We start from the raw sequence: 26,977 nt of genomic DNA on the forward strand, positions 1-26,977 counted from the left end.
GTCTTTAGACTTTGTCTCTCTGTCTTTTGTCTCTGTAATCTGATTTATAAAGATCTCAATTACTTTTAGGGGGTTAATTGTTACCACAAGCAATGTCAGTCTGTGTCACACTCCAGGGCTTTATAGGGAAAGTTCTGCAAGGACTTCCCCACATCTCATGTATTTTGCTCGTGTCTGCACTCTCCAGCTCTGATTGGGGAACTGCTTTTATTACACAGTACAACTAAACAAAGCAAAAATAGTAATTTCCTACAAGACCTCTGAGAGTACATTTCTTTACATAGACTGTGTAGGAGGGCAACAGAACAAAAATTGGTGCTTTGCTGTTCTGAGGAATCATCAGCGTATCTGAGACAACATCCAAACATCTCCCAAAAACTCTGCAAGGGCTACACTTGTCAGTATTGGTGTAACTCAGTGTTTATCACAGTGTTTCAAATCCCCTGGGAGGCCACAAATGTTCCCTTGACTTGATAGTGTCTAATAATAAGGAAAATTAATAGATACTCATTGTTTTTCTTTTTCATTCACACCCTTTTTGATAATGATAATCCTGGCTCTGTAGTTTAGCAACTGTTGGTGTCAAAAGGGAATAAAAGTAGATATTTGTGCAGTGGACTTTGTACAGGTCAGTAAAGTGGCACAATAGATGACTCCAAGGTTCTGGAGTCCCAACCTTACAAGGGAATAAATGGAATTATCTTTATCACTGTTCTGAGGTGCTGCATTTAAACAAATAATTTCATCCCACATGACACATATATCTCATATGTATTGAGGATTAAATCTGTCTCAGATTTAAACTCTGGTTTTGAGCCACTGACCATGTTTGGCTCATTCTTATTTGGCTATTAAAAAAATGAGGAAATTCACAGAAATTAGCAATAAAGAGTAATCACGAGACAGATACATCAACTATGATTCAGGAGATATCTGTGCATTAAAGGAGATGAGCCAGATTGAGGATTCCAAGGTTAAATGAGTTTATTGAGTTAGTGGTTACAATGGTATGTCAGATACCTGTAATCCAAGCTACACCTACATATTTGCCTCTAAATTCTCACACTGTCAGTTTCCGTGTCTCTAAACATTCCACCACCAGGTCTTCTATTACTAATATAATAATAATAATAATCAGAATAATAATCATAATATAAAAGGCAATGTCAATCACCATATTGTGCTTCATACTCCACCATAAGGAATTCAATTGGCAAAAGTAAACCTCTGGTCATATTAATGGGATTAATTGAAATGTGAGCAATCATAACACTACTAGAATATAAAGAACAAAATCTGGTTCAAAAAGAAGCATTTTTAAGATGAATTAGTTTGAATCTGTTTTAAAAATTCACATACTATAATGAAGATGACTTAAAAGTTATATCATTTAATTATTGGGCCACACATTGAAGCATATTGGCTAGTACATTTTTGCACTGCAACAGAAGCAATACAAGCTTTATGGTCTACCATTACAATTCCTTTTTTTTTTTTTTTTTTCACTTAATATACCTGCCAACCTAATGTTTCTTGCATGCATAAAAATTTTGGGGTTTAGACTTGAATTTATCATTTATTCCACACGAATACCCCCGTGATGCAAATTCTTTGGCCAATTTAATGCTATAGTTTAGTTTAAAAAGGAAGCTTGGAGTGAAGTCCACTTAACATCAGAAGGCAACACCCTGAATTTTGGGCACTGCAGAGAGTTATTTACTGGAATAGAGTCTCAGGTCGCATGCAAATTGTCACTTTGTCCCCCCCACCCCATGCCAGACGCACACAAGTCGGCAGGTACGCATACAAAAAAGAATATAAAACCCTCCTGGTAAAGCTCAGTGGTTTAGAATGAATCCATAGCTTTAAATTCACTTAAGGCCTGTACAGGGGAAATATGTTTCTTCTGGGACCCTCTCCTCACTCTTGTCTGATATTCTTCTGGTTTTTCTCTCTTTACTAGAGGTTTCTTCTCGGGGGCCTTCATCTTCCAAGACACAACTGGAGAGTTCACTGCAGCAGTGCCATAGACCTTCTGATATTTAGTAGAAGCCACATATGATGCTTTCACTGTAAGGACCACAGCATTCATCAGGTTTTTAGCTGCCTGGATGAGAGAAGTGGCACTGTCCAGCTACAAACAGAAAACAAAATGAAATATAGCAAGGTTACTCCAAAACAAAACACAGCAAGGTCATTCCATGGCTGGATCACTGGGCCATTTCCTGACTGGAGCCTGGATCCTCCCAGATCTCATTAAAGATGGAACAAGTCCTCTTCCTCGGGGTACCTTGGGAGTATCCAGCACTGGCAACATCAAGCACTGAACACTAAAGGTAAGACTGTGGTACCCCACATAAAATTTTTTAAATAGGTTAGAGAAAAAGCTTGTATTGTCTGTGAGTTGGTTTGGTTTTTTTCTGTTTGTTTGTTTGTGGGTTTTTTGGTTGTTGATTCTTTTTCTACAGTTTAAGAAGTTTTCTGTTTTCTCACAAAAACCCCTTTACTTCTCACTTAAACCTTTAAAAATTTACTGTTACACGTCAACTGCAAACCAGGTCAACGGGGACTTTTCCCAAGTGTTCTAGTTTGTTCTAATTATTCCTGTTTAGCCCAGGATAACACCCCCAGTGATGTATACAGGAACAGTGTGAGGCCAGCACTGAGCTTGTTAGAGAATCCCATCTGAAAAGATGAAAGGAGGTTCTGAAACCCCTACAGAAATGAAAAGATGAGACAGTTAACTGCAGGTTTCGGCAGCTCCTGTAATGTGTGAGTAACTTAGGGTCTCAAGGAATGCTGCTTTGTGGTTACCAGGCTTTTTGTACCTTTGTGCTTCTCCCATGCACAAACTTGCCTGAGGTTCCTGGGTGTCCTCAGGATGTAAGAGCCCTTCACGACTTGCTGAACTTCAAAACACTGGGACAGCAAGCTTCCATCACACACTGAGTGAAGTACATACCCCTGGCCAAAATTTTCAAATGCTTTCAACAGATAATGGGGACTTCCAAGGCAATGTCTCAATGTTCTATGATGTCAATCAGGCACTCTCCAGATCCAAGAGGATATTCTCAAAGTAATAGGTTCTAAAATAAGGACTGTAGCAAGCCAGGTTACTACTTATGATGTTCAATTATCGCTTTCCTAAACTACTGAAGACATTTTTTGTAGATAAAGCCTTTCAGATATACCACGGAGCTGCTTCAATTATTTATGTCATTCCCAGACTGTAGGAATGATATGGGATGTTGTTTTAATTTACCTCTGATTCCACCCACATGTTCAGTAGGTTTTTAGTTATTTTTAATTAGTACAAATGGCCTGTGTCCCTCCAAACCTTCCCTGCTCCCTTTTTTGGGAGCACATGGCTCTGTAATATAAATGCTGAGCAAGGTAAGCAGGACAAACAGTCATAAGGCAATAACAAAAGCCACACTATACTTCACCTCAAGCATTTTGAATCATTAACAGAAGAGTTCAGGAGAAATCTCCTTCTGAAATCTCAGTGACTGATGTGAACAAAAACAGATATTACAGAAAGCCTGTATTTGACACCACATCAATCTATACTTACCTGGGGTATTTTATTCCCTCTGCTCTGGCCTTAAACTGATTATGGTTCATCAAATACATAAACAGCTACATACACTGAGGTGAAAACCAAAAAAAAGCATTTTAATGATATTCACGTATGTGGTGCCATTCTCTGAAATGCACAGTTAATTGCCTGCCCCTAGTAAATATTTTTCCTTGGGACTAATTTGTATTTCTGTTAGTAAAAGAAACAAAGTTAAAAGATGGAAAATTACATTACATGGCAGAAACATGACTGTTCAATAGGGAGTAATGAAATATAATCCAGTCTAGTGTTATTCTATAACCACACTGCTGCATGATTTATAAGGCAATCTGTATGTTTGTTGGCAAATAATAGATCACACTCTATTAAATTAGGATATTCTAATTTACTACAGAGATCTACAATCAAGCATTATTCATTGTTAAATGATTCTTTTTGAAACACTGGTGGATTGATATTGAATATAAAGTGCTACCATCAAATAGTGTTTACTTCATAATCAGTGTGGATAAACTGACTGGATTGAGCCTCTATTGCACATTCCTGAATGAATTCTGGTTGCTGAAGGTTTCCAACAGCTTCTCATTTTCCACCATGAAAAGCTGTTTTACACATATTAAGAAACAGAATAATTAAAGGAAGCATTTTCAAATAACAGGGCACCAAAATTAAATGCTTAAATCTATACACAGAGTTGAATCTATGCCTCTGAACACAATAATCAGTAATTTTATGGACTGTAGTGGCAAGGGCATGCAGAACCTTGCACTTCTTCAAGATCAGATGCAGGCTGCAATGATGCCTTTTAGGAAACCACATCTTGTATTTTGATGCCACTTTAACTCTCTTCAGTCTCAATATGCTGTTGGAGTAGGTAAGATCTCCCTGTTTTTCCCATTAATAATCACATTTTAAGATGCACATACTCAGTCTTTGACCCTGATACCCACTTATCCTGTAAAACACTTCCAAGTCTTGGAATCAGAAAAGAGACATAAAACCCCATCACACACTGTGAGTGTTCTCCAAAATCTGCTGGTGGTCATTCCATACATCCAATTTGGCCACCTAAGCATTTCCAGTGATTTTCTTACAGCCTCCAGCTCCTTGCTTGTATTATGGCTCAGTAAAGAAGAATTAAACTGAATGAACATCTTCCCAATTAACATTTAGATCTTCCTACACCACCGTGTTGCTCCAGCTCTAAGCTCTGCTTGGCCACACTGGCACAAAGCTGGAATGAGGCAGCAGTGAATCAAGCCCTGAGTATGTTAATTCCTTACAAAAACTGGGCACAGAAACATGTGCACTTTTCCAAAAGTATGTTAATAATAAAAAAAAAATCATAAGAAGGAAAATTAACATTTCAAATAAAAGCACTACTAGGAAAATTACTTCCCAGTACAGAAGGCAACCTTTACTCCCTTGCAATACTCACAGAATTAGAGATTTAATGATGGATTTTGGCCCTAACAGCCAATAGAGGCTTTGACTTGCTGCACAAAGTAATGGTGTTCTGCTGCTTAGGCCTCTTTAAAAATATGTTTGGCTGCTTTTAAGAAAAAAGAAAGTTCTCTCAACCATAATAGATAAACTTAGGTTACTGTCCCACAAAACTCTAAGAACAGTGAATGCTGAGGAAAATTCAAAATTCATTAAGCACCTCAGATAACTGCACTGGACCTGGTCACTTAGAGTAATTAAGGTTGGAAAAGATCTGGCAAGAATATAATTCCTGGGATTTCTTTCCCCTACAGAAAATCCTTCAGGTTTTGAGGAGTTTTTGAGCTGCTTTTCAGCTGTTCTGAAATTTTCCTGTGCTATTTGCAGAATTTTCCAGAATCTTGAAATAATCAAGATTTCTTGCTTCTTTTACAAATACATATCATCTAAGTAAAATAACCAGCAATTGCAATAGCAAAATAGCTGAAGAAATGGGAGGGAATAAACCTGGAAATTTTTGTCCTTAACAGTAAAGCAATGAAAAGAGACGTTCTCCCTTCATTATCACACTGCTGTAATGGGGAAGAATTGTACTTTATGTTTCAGAAAGGAGAAAATCTAACTTCCAGACATGTCTTCATATTTATAATAATAAATATCCATAAAAAGTAAGGGAAACTGAGGGAAAAAAAAATCTGTATTTCCAGTAAGGATACAGAATGAGTAGTTTTAAAAGAACTAGGAATGTTAGGAATGTTCTATAGTATTACTGCTGATTTTAATAAACCTTGAAAAGTGGGTGAAGACATCAAAAGAATTGTAGAGTTTCTAGTCTCAAAATATTTGAGCAATGAAAATAAAATGACCTGTGAAATTATAGGCCAGCTCAGCTGACAGCACTCCCAAATTAAATGATGCAATGTCTGTGCCAGACTCCAGAAATAGAGGAAAGAAATGCATTAATGGTAAGCAAAGGGCTGTGTGGGTTAAAATACTTTCAAAGTAACCTACATCATATTTTGGTATGCTTAAACTTTGAATTGCTTAAAATAATGCTGTGGGTATAATTGGATCTTTGAAAGGTCTTTTGCTTAGTAATACATGACAGTTTGATTAAAAACTCAGTTGACACAAAACTAACAAGACACATACACAGAAGGATTCCAGATTCTCCAGCAGCTGCTTCCAGAAGTACACACACACACACAAAAATCAGTGCTCAACAGTGAATTTCACAGTGGGGCCTTGGAGAAAGCATTTGGAGGCTTCACAATATTAATATTTCTACTAAAAACTTGGAAAGGAAGTCACTCATTTGATGAAATTTGCAGATAGCAATTGGGAAAGTGTCAAGTCATGCAGAGGGCAAGTGATTGATATGTAATTAGCTGCTAAAAGCCACAAATGTAGATTTAATTCTGGCCAGATCTACAGCAGATGATACCTAATTACACAATAAGGAACTTTATTCTCTGCAGGATCCCAGGCAATCACTCCTTGAGTACACAAAAAGGAGGAGACTGATGGAACAGGTTCAATTACCATATTCAGTTTATTGTCTGCCCACAGTTATGGGATACTGAGTCTTGCCCTCAATGCAAGAATAATATTGGGGAACTTGGAAAGAGCTTAAAGAAACTCAGTACCAAAAAACAGCTTTTGGGGAAAGAGCTAGCCAGCTCTGTTTTTCCCAATTTCAAGTGAATGACTAAAAAATGAGTTGACTAAAATCAGCAAGTACATGGTAACAAAGCTGATTTTATTTCAAGTTCCGCAGGTTAGGCAAAGATTAAACAAAACTTAAAGGCTGAGAGGTGAAGTAGGTAATTTTAGTTATTAATTACCTGAAATTATTTATTTAGCAGTTATATTAATTAATCACAAGAACTCATGAAAGATTGATTCTATTTCTTGAAATTGTGAAATCAATATTGGATGGTTTTGCTTAATATGTATTAGCTATTGGACATTTTTAGTGCACATCAATTGAGGGAGGCTGTGCATCAGTTGTGCAGGAAGAAGTTTAGATGATAACAACAGCCCCTACTGACCTTGAAAGGTATGAAAGCAAAAATTTATTAGGAGCTATTGATAAATAGAGTTTAGTCTGGTTCACTTTGTACAGATTGGGAGGAGCAAATATAATTTATTTTATACATTGAAACAGAACCTGTAGCTCCTCAAATACTCTTTGTTAAGACTTGATTTGTAAACCTTTATCACCTTGGCACTGCCAGGCCCTTCTTTACTGGAATTCTGGGTGAATTCCTTGCTTCTCTTCCTTTCCAAAGGAAGTTCACCCTTTCCTGGACAAGGTACAGTTGCTCTTACTCTTACACACCCCAAAATTCAATCAGCAGTCTCCAGAGAAAATAAAGCTACAATTATGCAATTATGAACCTGGATGGTAAATCAGGAGTATAGATTTCTCAGATTGTATTCTCATGCAACAGAACATTTTCCTCTCAGCTCAACAGCAAATCCATACCTACAAGAGGTATGCAAGAAAAAGATCTTATTTATAAAATTCCGTCTTACGTTTCTGTGGCACATTTCATGCATAAAACACGACCCTGTTCGAGAGAGCCAATGCAAGAATGGCCTGTTTGCTATTCAGATGCTCTCTTCCCTGTGGAAGGAGACATCTGCTCTTTATCAGCACTGCTGTGCAATGGCTGAGGGTCTGTTTTAGTCAGTCACTTCAAAATGCTCATAGGGCTCTTGCTAGCGACAGTCCATTTGGAGAAAATTATCCTATATACTTGAAAATATCTCTCTCAAAAGAAGTCTTTGTCTGGAATGCAATGTGGTCACAATAATGGAAAAAATGGATCTGTAGCTACACAGAGAAGATTGTATTGTACTTGTCCTTTCCTGGCTATTTGTTTTCACATTTGACTGCAATTAACTTACCCCTTTATACATGATGAATGTTTAATTCATTCTGGGGGGAGTTGTGTTTTATAGGTGCCCAATCCACTGAATAACCACGCTCATCTGCATTTTTTCAATTACAGGTAAGAAACCCAAGGGATTCCCAAGCCCATTTGGCAGCATTAAACAAAGGCTGCCATGTCCAAGGACAGCAGAAAGTACAAAAATATAGCAATAACTATGGGTGTCTTCTATCTTCTATGGACTATTGTCATTTTAAAACACATTACCAACTGCTGTATGCTAATTTGCAAAAGCAGAAGCAAATAAAAACACTCCCAGAACTGACTTCTCAGTAAAAGGTAAATAGGCATAATAGAAATGCATTTCTACATTTGCTTTACTTATTCCAAGTAAATATTTTAGTACTTTGGAAGCAAAAGCATGAATGACAAAATTATATCCTAATCCATTTGCTTTGAGAAGAACACTTAATGTGAAAACTCATATTTTAACAATTGAAATGGTGAAATGACAAAAAGACAATTGGAAACACCTGAAAGTTAACTAATTGCCTAATTATTTTTCTGGAAAATAATTATTACTGGTATCTTTCCAGCCTGCAGGTCCCAAAGGTGGAAATTACATTTTTGAATTTTTGATAGATACTATTTTTTTTTTCCTATTCAATAAATGCATTTACAGTGAATAAATTATTTCTCCAATACAATTGCTGTGAAAAAAACCTGCAATTTTTATTCTAGTTACCAAATATAATGTAGGTTATTTTCTCAGTATTTAACATTTATTAGTATCTTGTTGCATTCCTTTCAGAATTTAATGGGGGAAATTACTTTTACCCATAACAAAAAAAATCTCTCAGAAGTGTTTAATTTTCTTTTTCTGCTCATTATTTGCCATGTCACAGGAAGAAAAAGATGCCAAACCGGTACAATTCTCATCACTCACCAAAAACTCTGTAAGGACAAGCAATCCTATGCAGCACTGAATTTTTAAAATTCAATTGCTTTAGCAGAATCTTTCATGCTACAGCACTGTCTCAGAACTTTCAGAGTCTGCTGCTGAATTAAAGTATTCCACGACAATCTGAATGCCAAAATATCTGAAAAATCTCTTCAGGACAAGGAAGAAATCCTCAGTGAATGAAGCTAAAGGAGTTTTGTGGATGGAGGCAAGATTTCACTCCACAAATTCAGTTGTTTATAACACACATTTTCCTTGCTGAGGTTGATTGTAGAGGAAGAAACACTTTCTACATCAACCCACAGCTGAGAAACAAGAGAATGAGTCTTCTGCCATGATGACTTGAGGCCTTTTTCTTCCAAATCTTCCTTATTTTGCACAGAATCGATGTCTGGAGGATGATGGCAAGGGTGGAATGTGCTGGACAAAGAGCAGGATTGTCTAATGGACATCTCAATTCCAACAGTACCTGAAGCAAACTTGGCACAACCACATCTACACCTTCAAAACCATTCTGCCCCATGGAATTTGCTCAGAGTTCTTGGATGATTAACAGGAAATAGAATTTTGTATGACTGATTTAAACCTAATATTCAACAAGATAAAATGTCTGCAGCAAGATAAAGTCCAAACTCTATCTGATGGGAGACGCAAACTCCAACTATAACTAAAACTTTTTTTATCTTGCCAGGAGGACTCCTGAAGAAAATTAGAGTAGGAAGTCTGTCCAAATTCAGTATCAAGCCCAATAAAAAAGCAATTTACACTGATTTACACAGGGATTCACATGCCTGAAGTCTACCCAAGACACAACATTGTCTGAACACGAGGTCACAGAAGAGCACAGGCAGCTCCCTGTCAAAAACATTAGTACACATTTCCATTATCATATCCAACTGCAGCTAAATCTGAAATAAAAAAAGGAAATAGATAATATCCAACTAACTAACTAATCTGTGCTACTGATGCTCCCAACTGGAGTTCTGACTTGTAAGTTGAAGATGGAAATACATTTTAAAAGCCCAAAATAATCTAGTGCTCTTTCAAATTGAGTTTTAGGAGCAAATAATTTGTTCTTTATCTAGAGAACAAGTAAAATAAAAAGAGAAAACATGTCTTTCTAAGATTCTTACCTGAAAGGAGTCCAAATCATGTCTGGTTGGCTGGAAATTGTACTCAGTGATAAAATGCAGGAGATTTGGATAAAAAAAAATCAATAAAGCACAGATACACTCTATGCTTTAAACGAGTAAATGTGTTATCTCCTGCTATTCCTCCTGATTTTGTCTCAAAGAAAACAAAATGAAAAGCAGCATAAAGCAGGATTTAAGACTGCAATGATGAGAAATGCGCTATTTCCCCAAATTCTTTTTTAATTTGTACAAGTGTCAGAGCACTATCTATATGTGATTTATCCCCATGTCTTCAGCTGTGAGGATCTGCCAGTTTTTGAGGCAAATCTGCTCCTTCAGCTACTTTCCTATCTCTAAAGTCAAGCTTGCCAGGTCAGCACAGAGACACTTTGAAGATAAGTGCTCCACGGGCACAACTGTTTTTTCTCAGGAAAGGGCTTGGAAACAATGCATCAAACACATCAGAATAAATCAAATCACATCAAATCTTGTTGTAGAATGGAAGATGATACCAGGACAACTATTCCTTGTTTCCTCATGTTTGCCTGCTGTTGTTCATGTATATTTTATGTCTTGCAGAATCAGATAAGTGTTTTGATCATTCAAGATATTGATCATTTTTGAGGTGCTAAAGGGATTTTACTCTCTTGGAGCTCAGGGTCCTTCCAGTGTTGCTCAACTTAATCAGTGAAAAACATTCCTTTCTGTTTGTTTCCCTGAGCACTTCCCAGGACTTTATAACAATGTGATGAAATAAAAAAAGAAAAATAGAAAAAAGATCAAAACTCCACAATAGTCTTCAAGGGAAAGCTCTATTTCAGTCAGACAGAGCTGGCTTTATCATATAAAACAAATAATTTCTAATGGAAATTCTAGAATTTTATACCAAATAAATTACTCATTATTAACTGTTCTATTTATTTGGCCAACTCAATCAATGGTTTAACAACATTCAGTAAGTAACAAGAGTTCCCCACTAGAAGGAATTTGTTCCCTGCTCAATTACTGAACAAACAATTTGTAAATGCACCTGCTCATTACATTTTTAACTTTAGGTAACTCTAAATGTCATTAAAAACCATTAAAACAGGTAACAATTACCTGTTCTTACTTACTGCAAGCAAATGAAACCAGAACAAAACAGAAACATTTGTAAAGGCTGTTGTAATTCACAGGGAAAGAACAAGTAAAGATGACAGCAAATTGAGAATAAATTGAAATGAATAAAATCTTGCTCAGAATTCTAAGGGCTCATTTTTGTTACTCATGTTTTATTATGCAAATATTCTTAGGATGAAAAGAACTGAAAAGAAGCTTTTGAGGTCATCTAGTGCAACACCCTCTTGAAAATTTGAATTACATGAGGTTGTTCTGGATTTTGCTGAAATTCGGGTATGTCCAAGGATGGATAATTTCACATCTCTGGGCTAGAAAACTCCACCCTGCACTTCAATTTCAGTACCCTTCGGTTAAAACTTTTTTTATCTTATATATAATTGGTATTTCCAATGTGAAAACTTGTTTTTACTGTTTCTCCTGTCCCTATGACCATGCAACTCTGAGAGGTGTGGATGTGGTTCTTCTAAACCCTCCTCAGAGGCAGTTGTACACAACAATATCTTAACAATATCTTCTCTGAGCCTTCTCAGTACACATGCAAATCTATCTATGACCTATCTAGATGATGCTGGCAATCTCATTTTCACTGCTACAAGAGCAAGCATCCTATCCAAATGGGGGGGAAAAAAAGAGTAATTGTAGGAGGAAAAAAAATCTTTTTTTTTGACAAAATTTTAATAGCTCACTGAAATTGTTTAAGTCCAGTACTACTCTCTTCAGAAAATAATTGTGTTAGGGATTATGAATTTACTTGGAGTCTCTTTTCCTTTTGCAGTCCAGTACTTTAGGTAGCATCTAAATGGTTCCTGTGCTTTTCACCTCAGGAAAACCATTCCTCCACAAAACAAATTAATTCAAACACATCTCCAAATCTTACCAGTAATCCAGAATTTACATAAAGGAGATGAAGGCATAAACTTCAGAAGAATGGTGAAATGAAAAAGCATTTGCAAAGGCTCTTTTCTTATGAAGTTCATATTTAAATAGTATACATTAGTCATGATTACCTAAAGACTTGATTGCATTTAGTTGGCATCAGAAAAATTCAAACTGAGTGACTTTAAATATTAGTCATAATCCACTTTGGCTGGTGTTACTTGAAGCCCCTGAATTTTTTCAGATGCCTCTTATTGAGCAATTTCTGTAGGAAAGAAAGTAGGAAAACCATGACTGCTCCTGAAATACATTGATTTGGTGTGTTTGGTGACCGAGTCAAAGTGTGCACAGTTTTCATTTCTGCAAATTAAATCTTATCCTAAACTCACCCTACCTAATTCCAGGTTCTGGACCAAAAGATTCCAGACTCCTTTTGTGCTTGGTGAAGAAGACCAGGAACCATAGAACACTTAAGATCTTTTATGGGATCTTTGTCTACAGAGATGGGCCAGAGCACTCCACCTTTTAAAGTTTAGAGATGCTAAATTGCATTAGAATCCTAAGGATAGTACAGTGAATCTGGGCAGGTGCTCAACATCTGCAAAAAACCCAAACTGTCCTTGGATTTCACTTAGTGGTCCAAGAATTCAAACAACTCAATGAATGTTTTTGAGAAACAACATTTCCTTAATTCTCTTTTGGTCTTCAAAAGTGTCAAATGGGCAAAACCCACAAACTACAAAGCATACAAATCTCTCCAACCTCCAGAAACCAAAGAGATCAGAGCAACAAGACAGAAAATTTACACAGATAAATGCTCCTTAAAAAGCAATTGAAAAATTTCTGTTCAGGAAAAAATTAAGCATCAGTTCAGTTCACAGAAAGTTGAATTTACTTACATATCAATACAAACCCTTGAAAGAAGTCCAAGGCTAAACTTTCTGACTCTGTACACACGGTTTTGCCTCTGTATGTTTTAAGGTATTACCAATCTAAGCAGTTGTCAGTGTCTACCTGAAATAAGAATCTCTGCCCTCTGGAAATGGCTCTGGAGCTCCTCATAAAGGAAGGCTGGAGTTAACATCTCAGATGCAGATGTTTACACTTGGCTAGATGAGTCAGTATTCACACAGCAATAGAGATGAGAGCAAAAACCTCTTCATAATTCAATTAAAATCTTTCTGGATAATAAAATAATCAGTTTCCATTACACCAGAGACCTACTCTCATCTTTTTACATAGCTTGAGTGGGGCAGCCTCCCACTGTTACTGCAGGATTTCTTTCTAATTCTATCTTTTTCAAACCAAACTTAACTTGGGTGAGGTCTTTCTCCTTTTGATTTTTTTCTGGGTTTTTTTTGGGGGGGGGGGGGAACAGCAGTATTTGTGGTTCATTTGTTTTTGGGGGTTGTTTTGTTGTTTTTGCTTGGTTGGTTGGTTTTGATTTTCTTTTAGTTTGGCCATCCAAAGTGTAAACTAGAATATCAAATGGAAGACAGAGAAATGCTGGTGTTGAACATTACCTGAGTAATGAAGAAGTCTGTAGTGTTTGAAACCCATTGTGATTCTATAGATATTTTCTGCCTTGAGTGTGGCTCAGCATTATTTGTAGAAAGGAAATAATAGCAATATTTACTCCTGTTTTCAATTTCACCAGGGTACACCATGTGTTTGCTTGGAGACACTCAGATGGGACTGATAAAAATCCAAAGGATTATGATTTAAGAGAATCATATTTAATGTGTTTGAGTGCAACTGTCCCAGGATCAGAAAGTCTGGGGTGTTTAGGCAGGCCTGGTTTCCTCCATCCACTACACTCAGTTCAAGTGCTACAGAGCATTTGTGTTGTAAATTCAAACAAGCTGAGGTGGGGGTTTAAAAGGACTGCAATGTAAATCAACATGAAGAGTCCTCTAGAATGCTGTGCACTGGCATTGTGACTTCTCCTGCTTAAACAAGATTTAATCCACACAATTCTTGTTGAGGCAGTGGTGTTAAACCAGCCCAAAACTGCAGTAAGAGGGGGCAGGGGGAGAAGCATCTCTGCCAGCTGACATGGTTTGGGAACAGATGGTGCATTTCACAGCTCTCCCTCACTTCTCACAGAGAAAAAGAAGGTAAGAACCAACCCACAAAGTTTGAATTCAACTTGTAAGAGAAACCAGCCTGGCAAATAAAGAAAAATGGGGAATTTCACATAGCTGCTTTAATCATACTGAAAAAATGCTTGATGCCTGAAGATGATCTTACATCATTAAACTATTACTCACCCTTTGCCATTATAAGTGAGGAATAAATCTTTCATTTAAATGTTGATGTTCTTAAATTTATAGGTGTAAATAGACTAGTTAATATATTGGGTTTGTTTTGAGATGACTGTACACAACGTGCTTGCAATATATCAATTGCATTGTATACATTTTTTATAAATTGTGTAAAATTGTATAATTTTTTTAAGAATATTGCATCAAAAATTAACTTTCAGTTTGGTAATAATTTATGAAGATTTAACTCATATGAATTAGCATGTGTTCAAAGAAATTTCTCAGATATTTGCTTTCAAAGTTTTCATACTAAACACTAAATAAAATCAGCTGAAATCTAGACTTCATATTTTAATTTAATGTAACCTACATGTAAATAACATTAAACAAATTTCATAATTGACTGAATACAAGCCTAGGCTGTAAAATGTAGGAATCTGTTCACTTCAGACATTTTAATTTTTTTTAGTTACAGCTGCCAGAAAATTTAACAGGGGAATTAGCTCAGCAAATGTACCATTAGTTTATTTATTCTCCCAATGTTAAGCTATTCAGCCAAACTCAAAGCCTGGGGTTACCTGGACAAAAATTTGTTATTAGAATTGGCAGAGTCAAATTTCAGGTTAATTATTGCAACAGTTCATGTAATTTGGAATATCTTTCCCTCTACAAACTCCCCATTATACAGAAGTCAGCCAGCTGCTAATTTGCTCATCTTACAAGATAAATTTAGAATGCAAATTTCTCTGGATTCAAAGTAATCCTCTGACATCTCTGTTCCAGGACATTCCCTCAGTGCTGATCACTGTCTCTAATTCACCATCCTTATTGAATGACACCAACTCTGATTCCCTTTTCCCAATACTTACATCAGTCTAAAAATGAGTTTCCCTCTCTATGCCACCAAAACGGTTTTGTATCATTGAAGTGAGATTAGGGCACTGTACAGCTGCTCTTTGTGTTTTATCAATTCTGTGCTAAAACTGAAGTCTCCTGCATTATGCAAGAATAATTATGTGCTAAGGCAATTTGATAAACTCATCAACAAAGGATGTGCTTAGGTTCTAAATCAAATTTACCTCCTAGCATTTGCCTCTGAAAAGAACAAACTTCAAATCATCTTTAAGAACAGCAATTCCCATAAAGTTTTCCCAGTGAAACATTAGAGATTAACTAACCTGTTTTACCTTTTCCTTTCCTGAAAAGATTAAAGTTTGCTGGGGAAGCTAAATTTGCTTGGCAAGTTTGTGCTTTGCAAAGGAAAATTTGGAGAATTCAGATTTAAAGGAATAAACAGTAGTAATAAAACATCTTGTGCACATTATTCAAAGCTAGACAAGCTACCACCTGTCAGGGAGACATTTTTATATTATTTGTTATTATTTTTCTCTTTGGCAAGGAGGGAAACAACCATTTGTGAAAATTTTGTGAGCAAGACTCTCACTCTCCCTGAACTCCATTTAGATGTCCTATGCATTGATACAAAGAGCATCCCTGAGTCATCAGGGAGGAATATCCATCCATCACCATGGACCAATTCCCAACAATGCCACTGACTGGAAGATGGAATGGTCTGCACCCTATTCCAATTGCTCAGAGCCACCTAGTCACCTGAAAATAGAAGTACTTCATCAATCAGACTGTGAACCCCCTCTGCTGAAAAGGCTGGGACTGCACTCCCTTTCTGTGATTTATCCAGGATGTGTGGCAGCCTTTCAGTGCCTCTCCCTGGGATATGACCAGACCCCACATGAAGCTGGTAAAGAGCTTTAAATGAACAAGAACAGCAAGATTTGCAGTATCCCCAGGGCCCAAAATCTTCATATGATCCTTCTTGTGCTCTTTAGTATGAGAGCTCTGACATCTTGACAGCTTTAAAAGATACCCAGGAGGCAGAACAAGAAAGGAAGGTCTTCGTAGTCCATCTTGTCTTTTTTAATATGCTGAGGGATATTAAAACAGTGAAGCAGTAATACCTGGGGCTGAGGGAAATAGGTAACAAGACAATGCTTTAAAGTAAAATTGTAACATTTAGGTAGTGAGACAAAAAACACACCAAGAAATTCAGTCAGCAGTATCCCTGCCCATCTCAAGTTGTTATCAAAGAAAAAAAAATCAAATGCTTTGATTTATAGTTTCAAAGGTTAAGTCTGAGTTACATCTCTTCTGGGTTTTCTGCTTAATTTTATGTCTTCCACAATTTACCTTTGAATTTTATTTCATCTATGAAAAACATCTTATAATTGGCTTATTGTCAATACACAGTTTCATAAATATTCTGGATAAAGTGAATAAAAACATTAATAGAGAATATAAAAAAAAGAAATCCTGTCCCATATAAACAGCCATTATCCACAGTTAATAATGATAAATATATCAATAACACATCTATCTTTAATCATTAAGAACTTCAAGAAAATTATGGCCCAGCAGTGTAATTAAATAGTGTAATTAAATTAATGGAAGTTTAGCAACTGAGTTGAAGGGCACCAGAGTCTGTTTTTAAAAAGGGCAAGATAAACACTGAAGGATCAGTTTAACCAGCAGCCAATGGACCACCTTTGCAATGGACCAGCCAACGCAGAGAAACGTGGCCATTGCTCTGTAGGTGAAGTTAACTCTGGGACTTCTGGACAGGGAGGAAATGCAGGTGACTAAGACAACACATGCAATTAACTCTTTGAGTCCTATAGTTAATTAAAAAAAAAATAAAATAAAAAGAGAGAAACTATCAAAAACTCCCCCATTGTGATGTGTCGTCCCTCCACCCCCAGAGCTCCAAAGACAGAGATGAGACAGGAGGTTACTCACCGTTGAGGAGTCACCGCTTCCAGTCTCAAGCGTAGCTCCCTCAGCACAGGTGGGTGGGTGGGTGGAAAGTTGACTAGCCCTGCCCCCATCTATGACATCACACTCTACCTCATAAAAGGTAGTGAAAGTGCTCTGAACTCCAGTCTGATTTCCGAGAGATACAGAAAAGAGATAGTGAGAGAGAGAGCAAGAGAAAAATTGTGCGTAGAGCGAGGAGAGAGGGGAACGTGTGCTGAAGGAGCTATGCTTGGCCAAGGGCCTCCTCCACGATGAGTAACCCCACTGCTGGGGGTTCCTCTCACTCCTTCCCACAGCACAGCCTCAGCCTGCCAGCCCCACAGCTTGCTGATTCAATAGGGGAACGTTTTTGGCATCTTTTGATGACAACCAGAGAGGACAGAAAGCTCTATCCCAATTAAATGCTGACTGACATCAGACTGGGTGTGAATTTGGTCAATAGATTCCCAAGTGATTCTGTTTTATGTGTGGTTTTGTACAGCCAAACTGCACAAAAACATCCACACCAGTGCAAGCAGCTAAAATTCCAGTGTTTGCAACAGGAATGTGTTCCCCCATGAGGGATAAACATCCAATTCCCACCTGTGGATTGACCCTGGAGCAGAGTAATCCAGAGGTTTGTGCCTCCCACACCATTGCATGAGGGAGGTCAGGAAAACAATTATAGTTTTCTTGCATTGAAAATGAGAACTGACAAACTGTGCTGAAAGAACAAGTGAGGGAAGTATAAAAATTCTGGGCATACATTTATTTACTGAGCACACTTTCAAGTTCCAGAAAATATCAATAAAATTGCAAAGAGGTGATGTTTTTAAAGATGCACATTTTTAGACAATGACAGCTGTATAGGCTGAGGCACACTTTTTTTCAAACAACATCTCAAGGACTGAAACTGGAGGACTTAAAATGGGATATTCAGTCTACTTTATTGTAAATTGTATTTTTATCATCCAAATTCTGGAAAAGCAGGTTTGGGAGTAAACATAATTGCTTATATTATGCACTGGGATTTTCTTAATAAGCTAGCTGTAGAGTAAAATTGAAAACAATAGTATATATTTTTTCTGCTGCTACACCTAACTCCAGTAAATAAAACTGCTTAGAGAACAGGGGCCAGTAAAGACTGTTAGCATAAGAGCCTGCCTTTTGGAAGAGGAAAAGTAAATACTCCTTAAATGTCTTTTAAGGGTATGTATTATAAGCACATGGAGTTAATATTGATGCTTTCCCTCAGGCTTTTTGGTGCTACAAGGTTCATGTGAATTGTAATCTAATCAGGATTAGTTCTTCTGTCTTAATATTGATTAATGTGCATTCCCTGCTCTGTCAGTGTGTTCTTTGTTTTTCTCTCCTTTCCTTCTACTGAAAAAAGGAAGTGTGTGACTCATGTTTAGTACCAGTCACTCCACCTAACAACAATCAAGCATTTTCCTTCTTAAACCTTCAAAACTTTTCTCATTGTGGTTATCCTGTGGTATCTGCAGATGTTGCTTTAAAGCAGTGCATTGTGGAATCAAAAACTCAACAAATGGGAGCCCAGTGGGCGAAATGAAGAGTTATTGTGGCTGTTAGAGATGAGATGTAACTGCAGGAACACAATGCAAAGCTAGGCTGCAGCTGAGGAACGCTAAGTGATGGCAGTGCTGTTCATAATTTAACTGTTTTCTCTGTACATCATCTCTTGGTTACAAATTATTTGCATGTTTGAAGACAGAGAGGAGGAAAACCTCCTCTGGTCCCCTGTATTGCATCAACTCCTTATTAATATTTATGTCTAATGGCCTGCTAAAGAGAAAAAAATCCAATTTTTAAAGGTTTTTATGGTAAAAAGTACCAAGTAGTACTCAGTGAATTCATAACTTAGGTAACCTATGGCTGGACTACTGCACCACAGTTGTTTTTGCCAAATAAAGTAGGAACATATTTTGAAATCCTGTGACCACCAGACCTCAGGAAGCCTAAGCAAGGTTGCTCCTTCTGAGAAAGAGAAGGATGTTCAGAGGATATAACCCTAAATATCATAAAAAGAACACATGTAACAGCAGTTCTAAGATCTTCTAAAGAGAGAGTTTAGAGAGATAAAGAGTTAAATTGTCTTTATTGGGATGAAACATATGGAAGAAGCACAATTAAATCCTGGAAGACTGACTATGGCCAAAAATATTCTCCAGTAAAAAGATAAGAAATATGGAGAAATATGGAAAATTCCACCATGATAATGTGATATAAACTGTTCAGTAGATTGGGTGGCAGATTATACCCCAGATGGTATTTTGGGGCTAGTACTACTTAAATCTGAAATCTTGTTTTGACCTGTTTAGTTTATCTGTGGTTGAAAAAGAGAATATTAAGTGAAGAGCAAAGTCAAGACTGAGCTGTGTACATAAACACATTACTGAATAAAAGCAGAGAAAGAATAAACCTCATGAAAGCATTTTTAAAATGTATATACATTCAAGAAAGTGCAGATATCTTCCAAATGCTCCAAGGAACACAATTAAGATTAATTAAATGAATGCATGGAAACGCAAAGAGACAGTAAGTGAAGGCTTTAATATCAAATATTTTATTAAAGGATGCAAGTTAAGCCTAACAGCATAAGAAAACTATGGAAATGCTGGTCAAGTAACTGATTTAATCACTTGCACTGAGGCACCAGAAATCAACTTAAAGTAAGAGTCCATGTTTAGTCTGACCTCAATGATCTGATGGAAAAAAATCCCAGTGTGCTTTCTTTCTTGCTTAGAAGGATGAACACGTGGTGGGAAAGGCAGGCAGCACACAGGTACCCCTGGGTGCTGTCTGTGGAGTTTGGGCACAGAGAACCAACCCTGGTACAGACACAGAAGGTAAAAAAGGATGGATTGTAAGGAATTGAAATGAGAGCTGGACAAGGCCATGTAAAAATGCCAAAGTGACACATATCATAAAAGTGTGAGAGCTTGCCACAGACACACCTCTGACCCAAAGAGGGCCAGGTGCTGAGGGCATCAGACTGATGGAGAAGTAGGAAAATCCTTTTTGTACATTATCTGTCACAGTTCAGGAATGATGAAATATGGAACATCCTACCTGACACTGAGTAAAGCTGTAACTTCTCTAACTTTTTGACAATGGAAATGTTGAACCCAGCTGCAGGTATAAAAAGGGGAAGAAAATGTTTCTGCAGTCTTTTGGCTCAGCTATTGATGCTCTAATCCAGTTTTACAGAATTCTAATTTGGGCTTTGATGAGATTTAGGACACATTACTTGTATACTTCATCTCAGTTTCTAGGCATATTATTACACTCCTGGTAACCCAGTTCACAAGGTTCTGGTGATGTATTAGTCAGAATCAGAAAGAAATGATGTTAAAAGAAAGCTTTTGAGAATATCTAACAGTAAGAGGTTTGGATTGATTTATCTGATACTGGATAGTTTTTTACTTTGACTTCATATCAATGTCTTAATCACATTATACAAAACAAATCCTTTTTGTTGAAGCAGCTGCTTATCAGTCATGTAAGATTAGATGTGATAACAGAACTATTCCTTTGCTTCTGTGAGCTACATAAATAGTAATTTTAATAATAATATGTCCCAAGTGTAGAAGAAAATATTTCAGAGGTTAAAGATAAAGGCTACTTTTAACCTTCCTCACTCAGTTAGCTCTTCATAAAGGCCATTATTATCTCCCTTATTTAATGGAAACACGTCTCTTTTATGGATTTTATTAAAAACTTTGTTGTGAGTTTTATTAAAAACTTTGTTGTTCAGTATTTGCAGTTGATTCTGCTCAGGCTGGAGAAACCTGCTGATGTTTTCCCTTGAGGGCACATCTTCTTGTCTGTGAATAGTTCTGTGTGTGCCCTACTCATCTGAAACTCTGGTTGTCAAGAAATACAATTACAGTCAAAGTAACTGATGAGTCTGAACTTTAGCTGTTATTCTTTTAATATCTGCAAAAAGCACCATCTGATTGTACTTTTAGAAGTGGGATTTAGTGTCACCACTTTCCAACTCAAGGAGTTAAATAATTTCAAGAGCTACAAGAGGTATTTCTGTATAAGAAACACAAGCCAAAATCTCCTATTGTGGGTTAAATCTGTCATTATGGAAATTCAGCCCCCACAATTCCATGTGAAAGAAACAAATCTCATTTTCATTTATGGTCTTGGGATGAACCTATTAGCAAATCTGTGCTGTGCATTAGGGAGGCAAACTGAGAATGCCCCAGGGGAAAGGAATTCTTATTTAATACAAAATGGGGATGTTTGGTCCCAAATCATCTATTTTTAAGGCAATAAGACAGAAAAACAAGTGAACATAAGATAGCACCAAAGTCCTCTCTTTCTTTATAATAATTCTTACAAAATAATCCCTTGGGACCATATCTTAGGGTGTGTTAGAATGGTCTTTGAACCCTGCTAATTATTGTAGGACTGGTGTAATTTGTGTATCACAAAACCATTATATTTCCATTTTCTTCCCAGCTCATTCAGCATGGCCAGGAATAGGAAAACAGGTTAAAGTGAAGCTGTAACTACTGTAGCAGGAGAGCTTTGAATTTTTGAGTGCCTACTATTTTTAAAGCAAATGCAGTAAGTAATGGAGCACATCCAACAGTATTTCCTTCAATTCTCTAACCTTTTTCAATGGTCATATTTGTTCCAAGCCTCAATCTTGCAGCTGTAACATTTTACATTATTTTCAAGGAATTAAATGGCTTAATATTGTTTGGTATCAGAAATGCTTTTCTTTGCAGAACATTTTCTAATGAGAAATTTCAATAAATTTTATCTTCACAAATGCATGAATATTAGCCACTTGATAAAGCACAAGAGTATGTTCTGTGGAGCCAAAAGGCTTCTTAATAAGGATAAAAGTCTGACCTGTCTAAATTTAAACCTACTGAATGCAGACATATAGGTGGTGTTTGTGCTTCTTGTCTCCATGAATATATTCTAATGAAGACAAGTGCAGTGTAATTTTGCTTTGCAAATTAAATTCTAGATAACATCTTTCCATTTATGCAGGATATATTGTTTCATATTTATGTGTGTTTATACATGCATTCATAAAAAATGAAGTATTTTCTTAGTCCTGAGAATAGCCTTATATTTTTAAAAAAATGGAGCTTTAAAAGAACCAAGATTATTGCACAAAACATATTTTCTGGTTGGATTTTTCAGTTGTGTCTTGAGCTTTTTTCATCTGCTTTTCCTTACATAAACCCTGTCTGCCACCATCCACCTTCTTTGAAGGAACAGCCATACATTAATGAAAATAAATTAACCTTTCCAGAGGCTTATGCACAGTTGTTTTCTGTGGATCACAGTTATGATCCCCCTGATGCCCAAAGCTCAGGGAATGCACTATCATCCAATCCAGCCCCTTTTACAAAGGCAAAACCCTGTGAACTCCCTGGTACAGGAACAAGATCCTGCAGGATCTTTCACTTGGCTGAATCCAAATGCTGTACAAATGTCACTTAAAAGAGACCTCTGGAGGACTCTTGTGTAACTTTTAACTTGAAATGAGTTGATTACCAACATCAGATCTTCTCAGCTGACAGACTGCCTACTCCAGGCTTGAATCCCTCCAAGGAAGCCAACTGCATGAACTCTCTGAGCTCCTGGTCTGTGCTCCTTTTAATGGGATGCAATAGGTAAGCTACACATAATGAACTAAATTCCTATTATTGTCACATATTTGGGAGAGGCATTGCAAACAGCTTTAGAGCCAGTACAGGTACATCTATTTATGCCTTTTTATTTTTTTTTTCTTTAATTTATCTTTAGATGTTTCATAGGACAATTAAGAATCCTTCACTGTTTTAACTCTGAGAAAGCCCTAAGACAGAGCTTGTGTAAAATACATCATATATAATGTATGTAATGAATACATGACCAGGGATTTTATCAGCACTCATTTTGATTAACCTGCATAACTCACTGGTGCCTTTGTCCTTTAGGAGTAGTAAATTGACTCAGTGTCAGGATGATAAATTTTTTATGTTACCACATCATCAGGTAGTCCCTTCATGGACACTGTACTGAGGGACATTCTCTGCCAGCAGGAGCTGGTGACTCCTAAATTAGTCACTTCAAACAAATTTGTTCCCCATAAAGGTTTATCCAAACCTGTTTAAGTATATATGCTTCACACAGCCATGTATTTTGGAACTGAGTACACTTACTATGGCTCTGTTTCACCCTCACATGTATCAATATATCTGTATACATTCAAACACTTATGCAGAGTTTACTCAAATATATCTCCAACCCAAACTGTCCAGCTAAAACATCTTTCTGTGCTTTTTGTGTCTCTAATGTCTCCCAGAGCAGATTACATGAGCTACTTGAATATACAGCATAGATCAAGGTCTCCCTTTCACAACCCAGCCCCAGCCTTCCTGTCCTGGAAGCTGTCTTTTCACAATGTCAAAATAAAGATCCTGAGTTTATGATTTTCTCTCTCTGTTTGTTATATTAGGAAAGTAGAGATTTTTGTGGAGTTCAACTAACTATGGTCCTGACTACATCTCAGTCCTTTCCCAACACTGCAATTCTTTGATTTTATACTCCTCTCTTGCTTTTTTTTGGCTTTCTTCCCCTGAACATTTAATATCTCCTATTTCTTTGGCTTAGTTCTGTATTATTTCCTAAGTGCTGTTCTTCACCCTCTGCTTCCACAGAATCACAGGACCATTGAGGTTGGAAAAGACCTCTGAGCTCATTGAGTCCATCCTATGACCCAGCACCACCATGGCACCGAGTGCCTTGTCCAGTCTTTCCTTAAACACCTCCAGGGATGGGGACTCCACCACTTCCCTGGACCACCCATTTCAATGCCCAATCACCCTTTCTGTAAAGAAATCCCTCTTAATGTCCAACCTGAACCCTCTCTGGCACAGCTTAAGACTGTGTCCTCTTATTCTGTGGCTGGATGCCTGGGAGAAGGGGAGCATCCCCTCCCTCCCCTGCTGCCCAGGGTGCTCTGGATGCAGCTCAGGCAATGTGTGCTTTCTGGGCTGCCAGGGCACAGTGCTGGGTGGTGTGGAGCTTCTCATCAACCAACACTCCCCAAGCTCTTCTTGTCAGGTCTGCTCTCATTCTCCTCCCAGCCTGTGTTTGTGTCAGGGATTGCCCTGCCCCAGCTGCAGGACCCTGCACTCGGTTTTACTGAGCTTCACCACGTCCTCACAGCCCCACCTCTCCAGCCTGTGCAGCCCCCTCTGGATGACATGCCTCCCCTCCAGCGTGCCAGGGGCACCCCACAGCTTGGTGCTGTCACAAAACTGGCTGAGGGTGCACTTGATCCTGTGACAAAGACATCAAACAGTGCCAGTCCAAGCCCTGAGGAACACACCCATCCCTGGTGTCCCCTTGGACAGTGAGCCCTTCACTGCTGCTCTTTGAGTGTGACCATGCAGCCAACTCCTCACCCACTTCTCTACAGTTTACAGACAAGGATATGGGAGCCAGTTGTTCTATTTCTGTTATAAATTTATGGCAAAACTCATTTTGTTGCTAGCTGAGTAACCATTTTGCACTCCTGAGAATCTTTATGTGAAGGAACCCAACAGTTTTGTCAATTTAGCAACTCTCCCTTTAGGAACCTTTCTTTCAACATAATCCACAATTCTTCCTTGGTCCAGGAGAATGAAATTGCTCTGTTTACCAACCTCCAAATCAACACTTTTTCCATTCTCTTAAGTATTTTAAATGCAAAGGTTCTCTCTGACTGCCAACTTTAAACAAAGGAAAATTACCCAAAAAGGCTTTCTGTTTCAGGGAAATGAAATGCCCCATCAGTGGCTCTTAAATAACTACTCTTAATCCAAATTCAGTGGAAGATGGCCTTGCTCACTTTTAATAACAGGTGAACTTCAAACTACCTGATTTTTCTTTCAATCTGTAGAATTAATAGATAGTAACTTGATGCTTTACTGCCCACACCATACCAACTTGCTTGTACAGTATGAGGTAGTTTAGAGTGATTCAGCCTTAATTAAAAGAAAAGTAGGACATGGAAGCCCTTTTTATTAGATGCAAGATCCATAGGCAGAATTAATAGGGAAACCAGTGGTGAGCTCATCTGAAATACTGCTGGATGCTCACTGTTAATCTCTGATAAATATGAGGCTCATCCATATTTGATGAGGACTGGCTCTTTCTGGTTACCTTACTTTATCACTGATCACAAATAAACATATAATTATTTTGTAGTATATCAGTATGTGTTCATATTTTTATGTATACAGCTTCCTGTTTTGGATGTTTTGACAATTTTCATCATGTCCTACCCAAAATCAATGGGGTGGCTCCAGCCCTTTCACCTTCCTGTTCCTGCTAAACTCCTCACTTCAATTCACCAATCTTGGTAAACTCTCAGTCTTAACAACACTGTCTTGTATCTTCAACAGACTATAGGAATCCTTCTCTAGGTATAACAGCTGAGCCTATTGTGTTAAGATAAATAGGACTTGGAAAATAACTGGGAACTGGATGCAGCTGAAGTTATGTTTGGAGTGTGCTTTAGCTATTGATTCCATACTTTTGGACCGTGTTCAAAGGCACATGGCTGCTACTTTGTATGACACTGCATATCTGTCTGATTCAGAAGTTTAAGACTCTGGCAAATTTTCTGATAATACAGCTGATTTTATCTGTAGGGCTCTAAATCAAACCTGAACGTGATAAGGAGCTGCCTTGGATAAAGGATTTTCTTAAATTCTGTTCAATCTATTCCTACAGGAAAAACTGTGACAAATCTACTAACATAAACAAGAATTTTAAAGTGCAAGCTCACAGCCTAAATGGATAGTAGGTAAATGAGCTGATCAGCTTCTGGGCAGCAGTAAACAGAACAACTGGATATTTATTCCAGAATAGGAAATGAATATATAGATTTGTTTTATTGTAATTCTCTTGCTAACAAGAGGCAGACAGGAAAGCTAAAAAAATAAAGCAGCCCTAGAGTTAGAAGTTGGATCTTTTTTTTTTATCCAAATAAGAAACATCATTAAAAGCAACTGTATTGAACAAAAGTAGCTCCCACAGAAAGGCAAGGCCATCAGCAAGAGCTAAGTATATGTAAATGGGATTTACTGCACTTAGAGCAGTGTACTCTCAGCACCTCAGAGGATTCATTCCAATACAATACTGCAAGTGATTATGAAGCAAATATGCATTACCTTAAATAAACCAAAGCAAGAGACAAAGCAAATTATTTTGAAGTGCTTTTACTCTATAATTTTATTAAAGGAGGTTGTTTATTCTCGGAGGGGAGCTAGAAATTGAATATTGAAATCTAAAATTACAGAAACGAATATCTGTTTATGGACCAAGGTCAAAGAGAGTTTTATTAGGAACAAGGCTGTCATTTACACAGTTAAAAATATTTTAAAAATATTTTGCAATTTTTGATATTTTTGGTTTTATCTATTCTCCTCACCATTTTTGCTCATTTTTTTCCTCACATTCTTTTTTGTGTTTCCAGGGCTCCTCACTGAAGAATTGCTATTAGGGTTTTTCCTTATTTTACTTTTCAAAACCCCATTGGAATCAGGATTTAAGAGTCTCACCTTGAAACATAAAGGGCCAAGTCAATAGACAGAAATTGTCCTTGCCCTTTTAATATTAATGAGGAATTAGCTGATGTGTGCTAACTCCCAATTGTCATGTCTGACTTAACTGGTAAAAATAATTTTGCTATCTGCATGGAGGGAGTCTGATGGGAAAGATCAAAGGAGAAAAAAGAGTGGAGAGAAAAAGGAATGGGAGAAAGAAAAGGGAAAATAACAGTGGGTTCTTTACTGAAATAATTTACAATTCAGGACTGTGACATTTTCTTACTTTTTGATCTGTTTTCCTATCTGCAGCAAAGCCAC

The 26,977-nt window shown here is 37.3% G+C and overlaps 1 protein-coding gene across 1 annotated transcript in view; it reads right to left on the bottom strand.

Annotated features, from left to right (window-relative positions):
• Nucleotides 1–959: 959 nt before the first annotated feature.
• The window catches only part of CTNNA2 (catenin alpha 2), a 406,333-nt gene continuing 380,315 nt past the window's right edge, over nt 960–26,977 (bottom strand). The window contains 2 exon segments of the mRNA XM_033060738.1: nt 960–2,134; nt 17,085–17,228. Of these exon segments, the coding sequence (XP_032916629.1) occupies nt 1,847–2,134; nt 17,085–17,228 (432 nt within the window). The 3' untranslated portion in view covers nt 960–1,846.

The sequence above is a fragment of the Catharus ustulatus genome, chromosome 5 (genome assembly GCF_009819885.2).
Source record: "Catharus ustulatus isolate bCatUst1 chromosome 5, bCatUst1.pri.v2, whole genome shotgun sequence".
Lineage (NCBI taxonomy): Eukaryota > Metazoa > Chordata > Aves > Passeriformes > Turdidae > Catharus > Catharus ustulatus.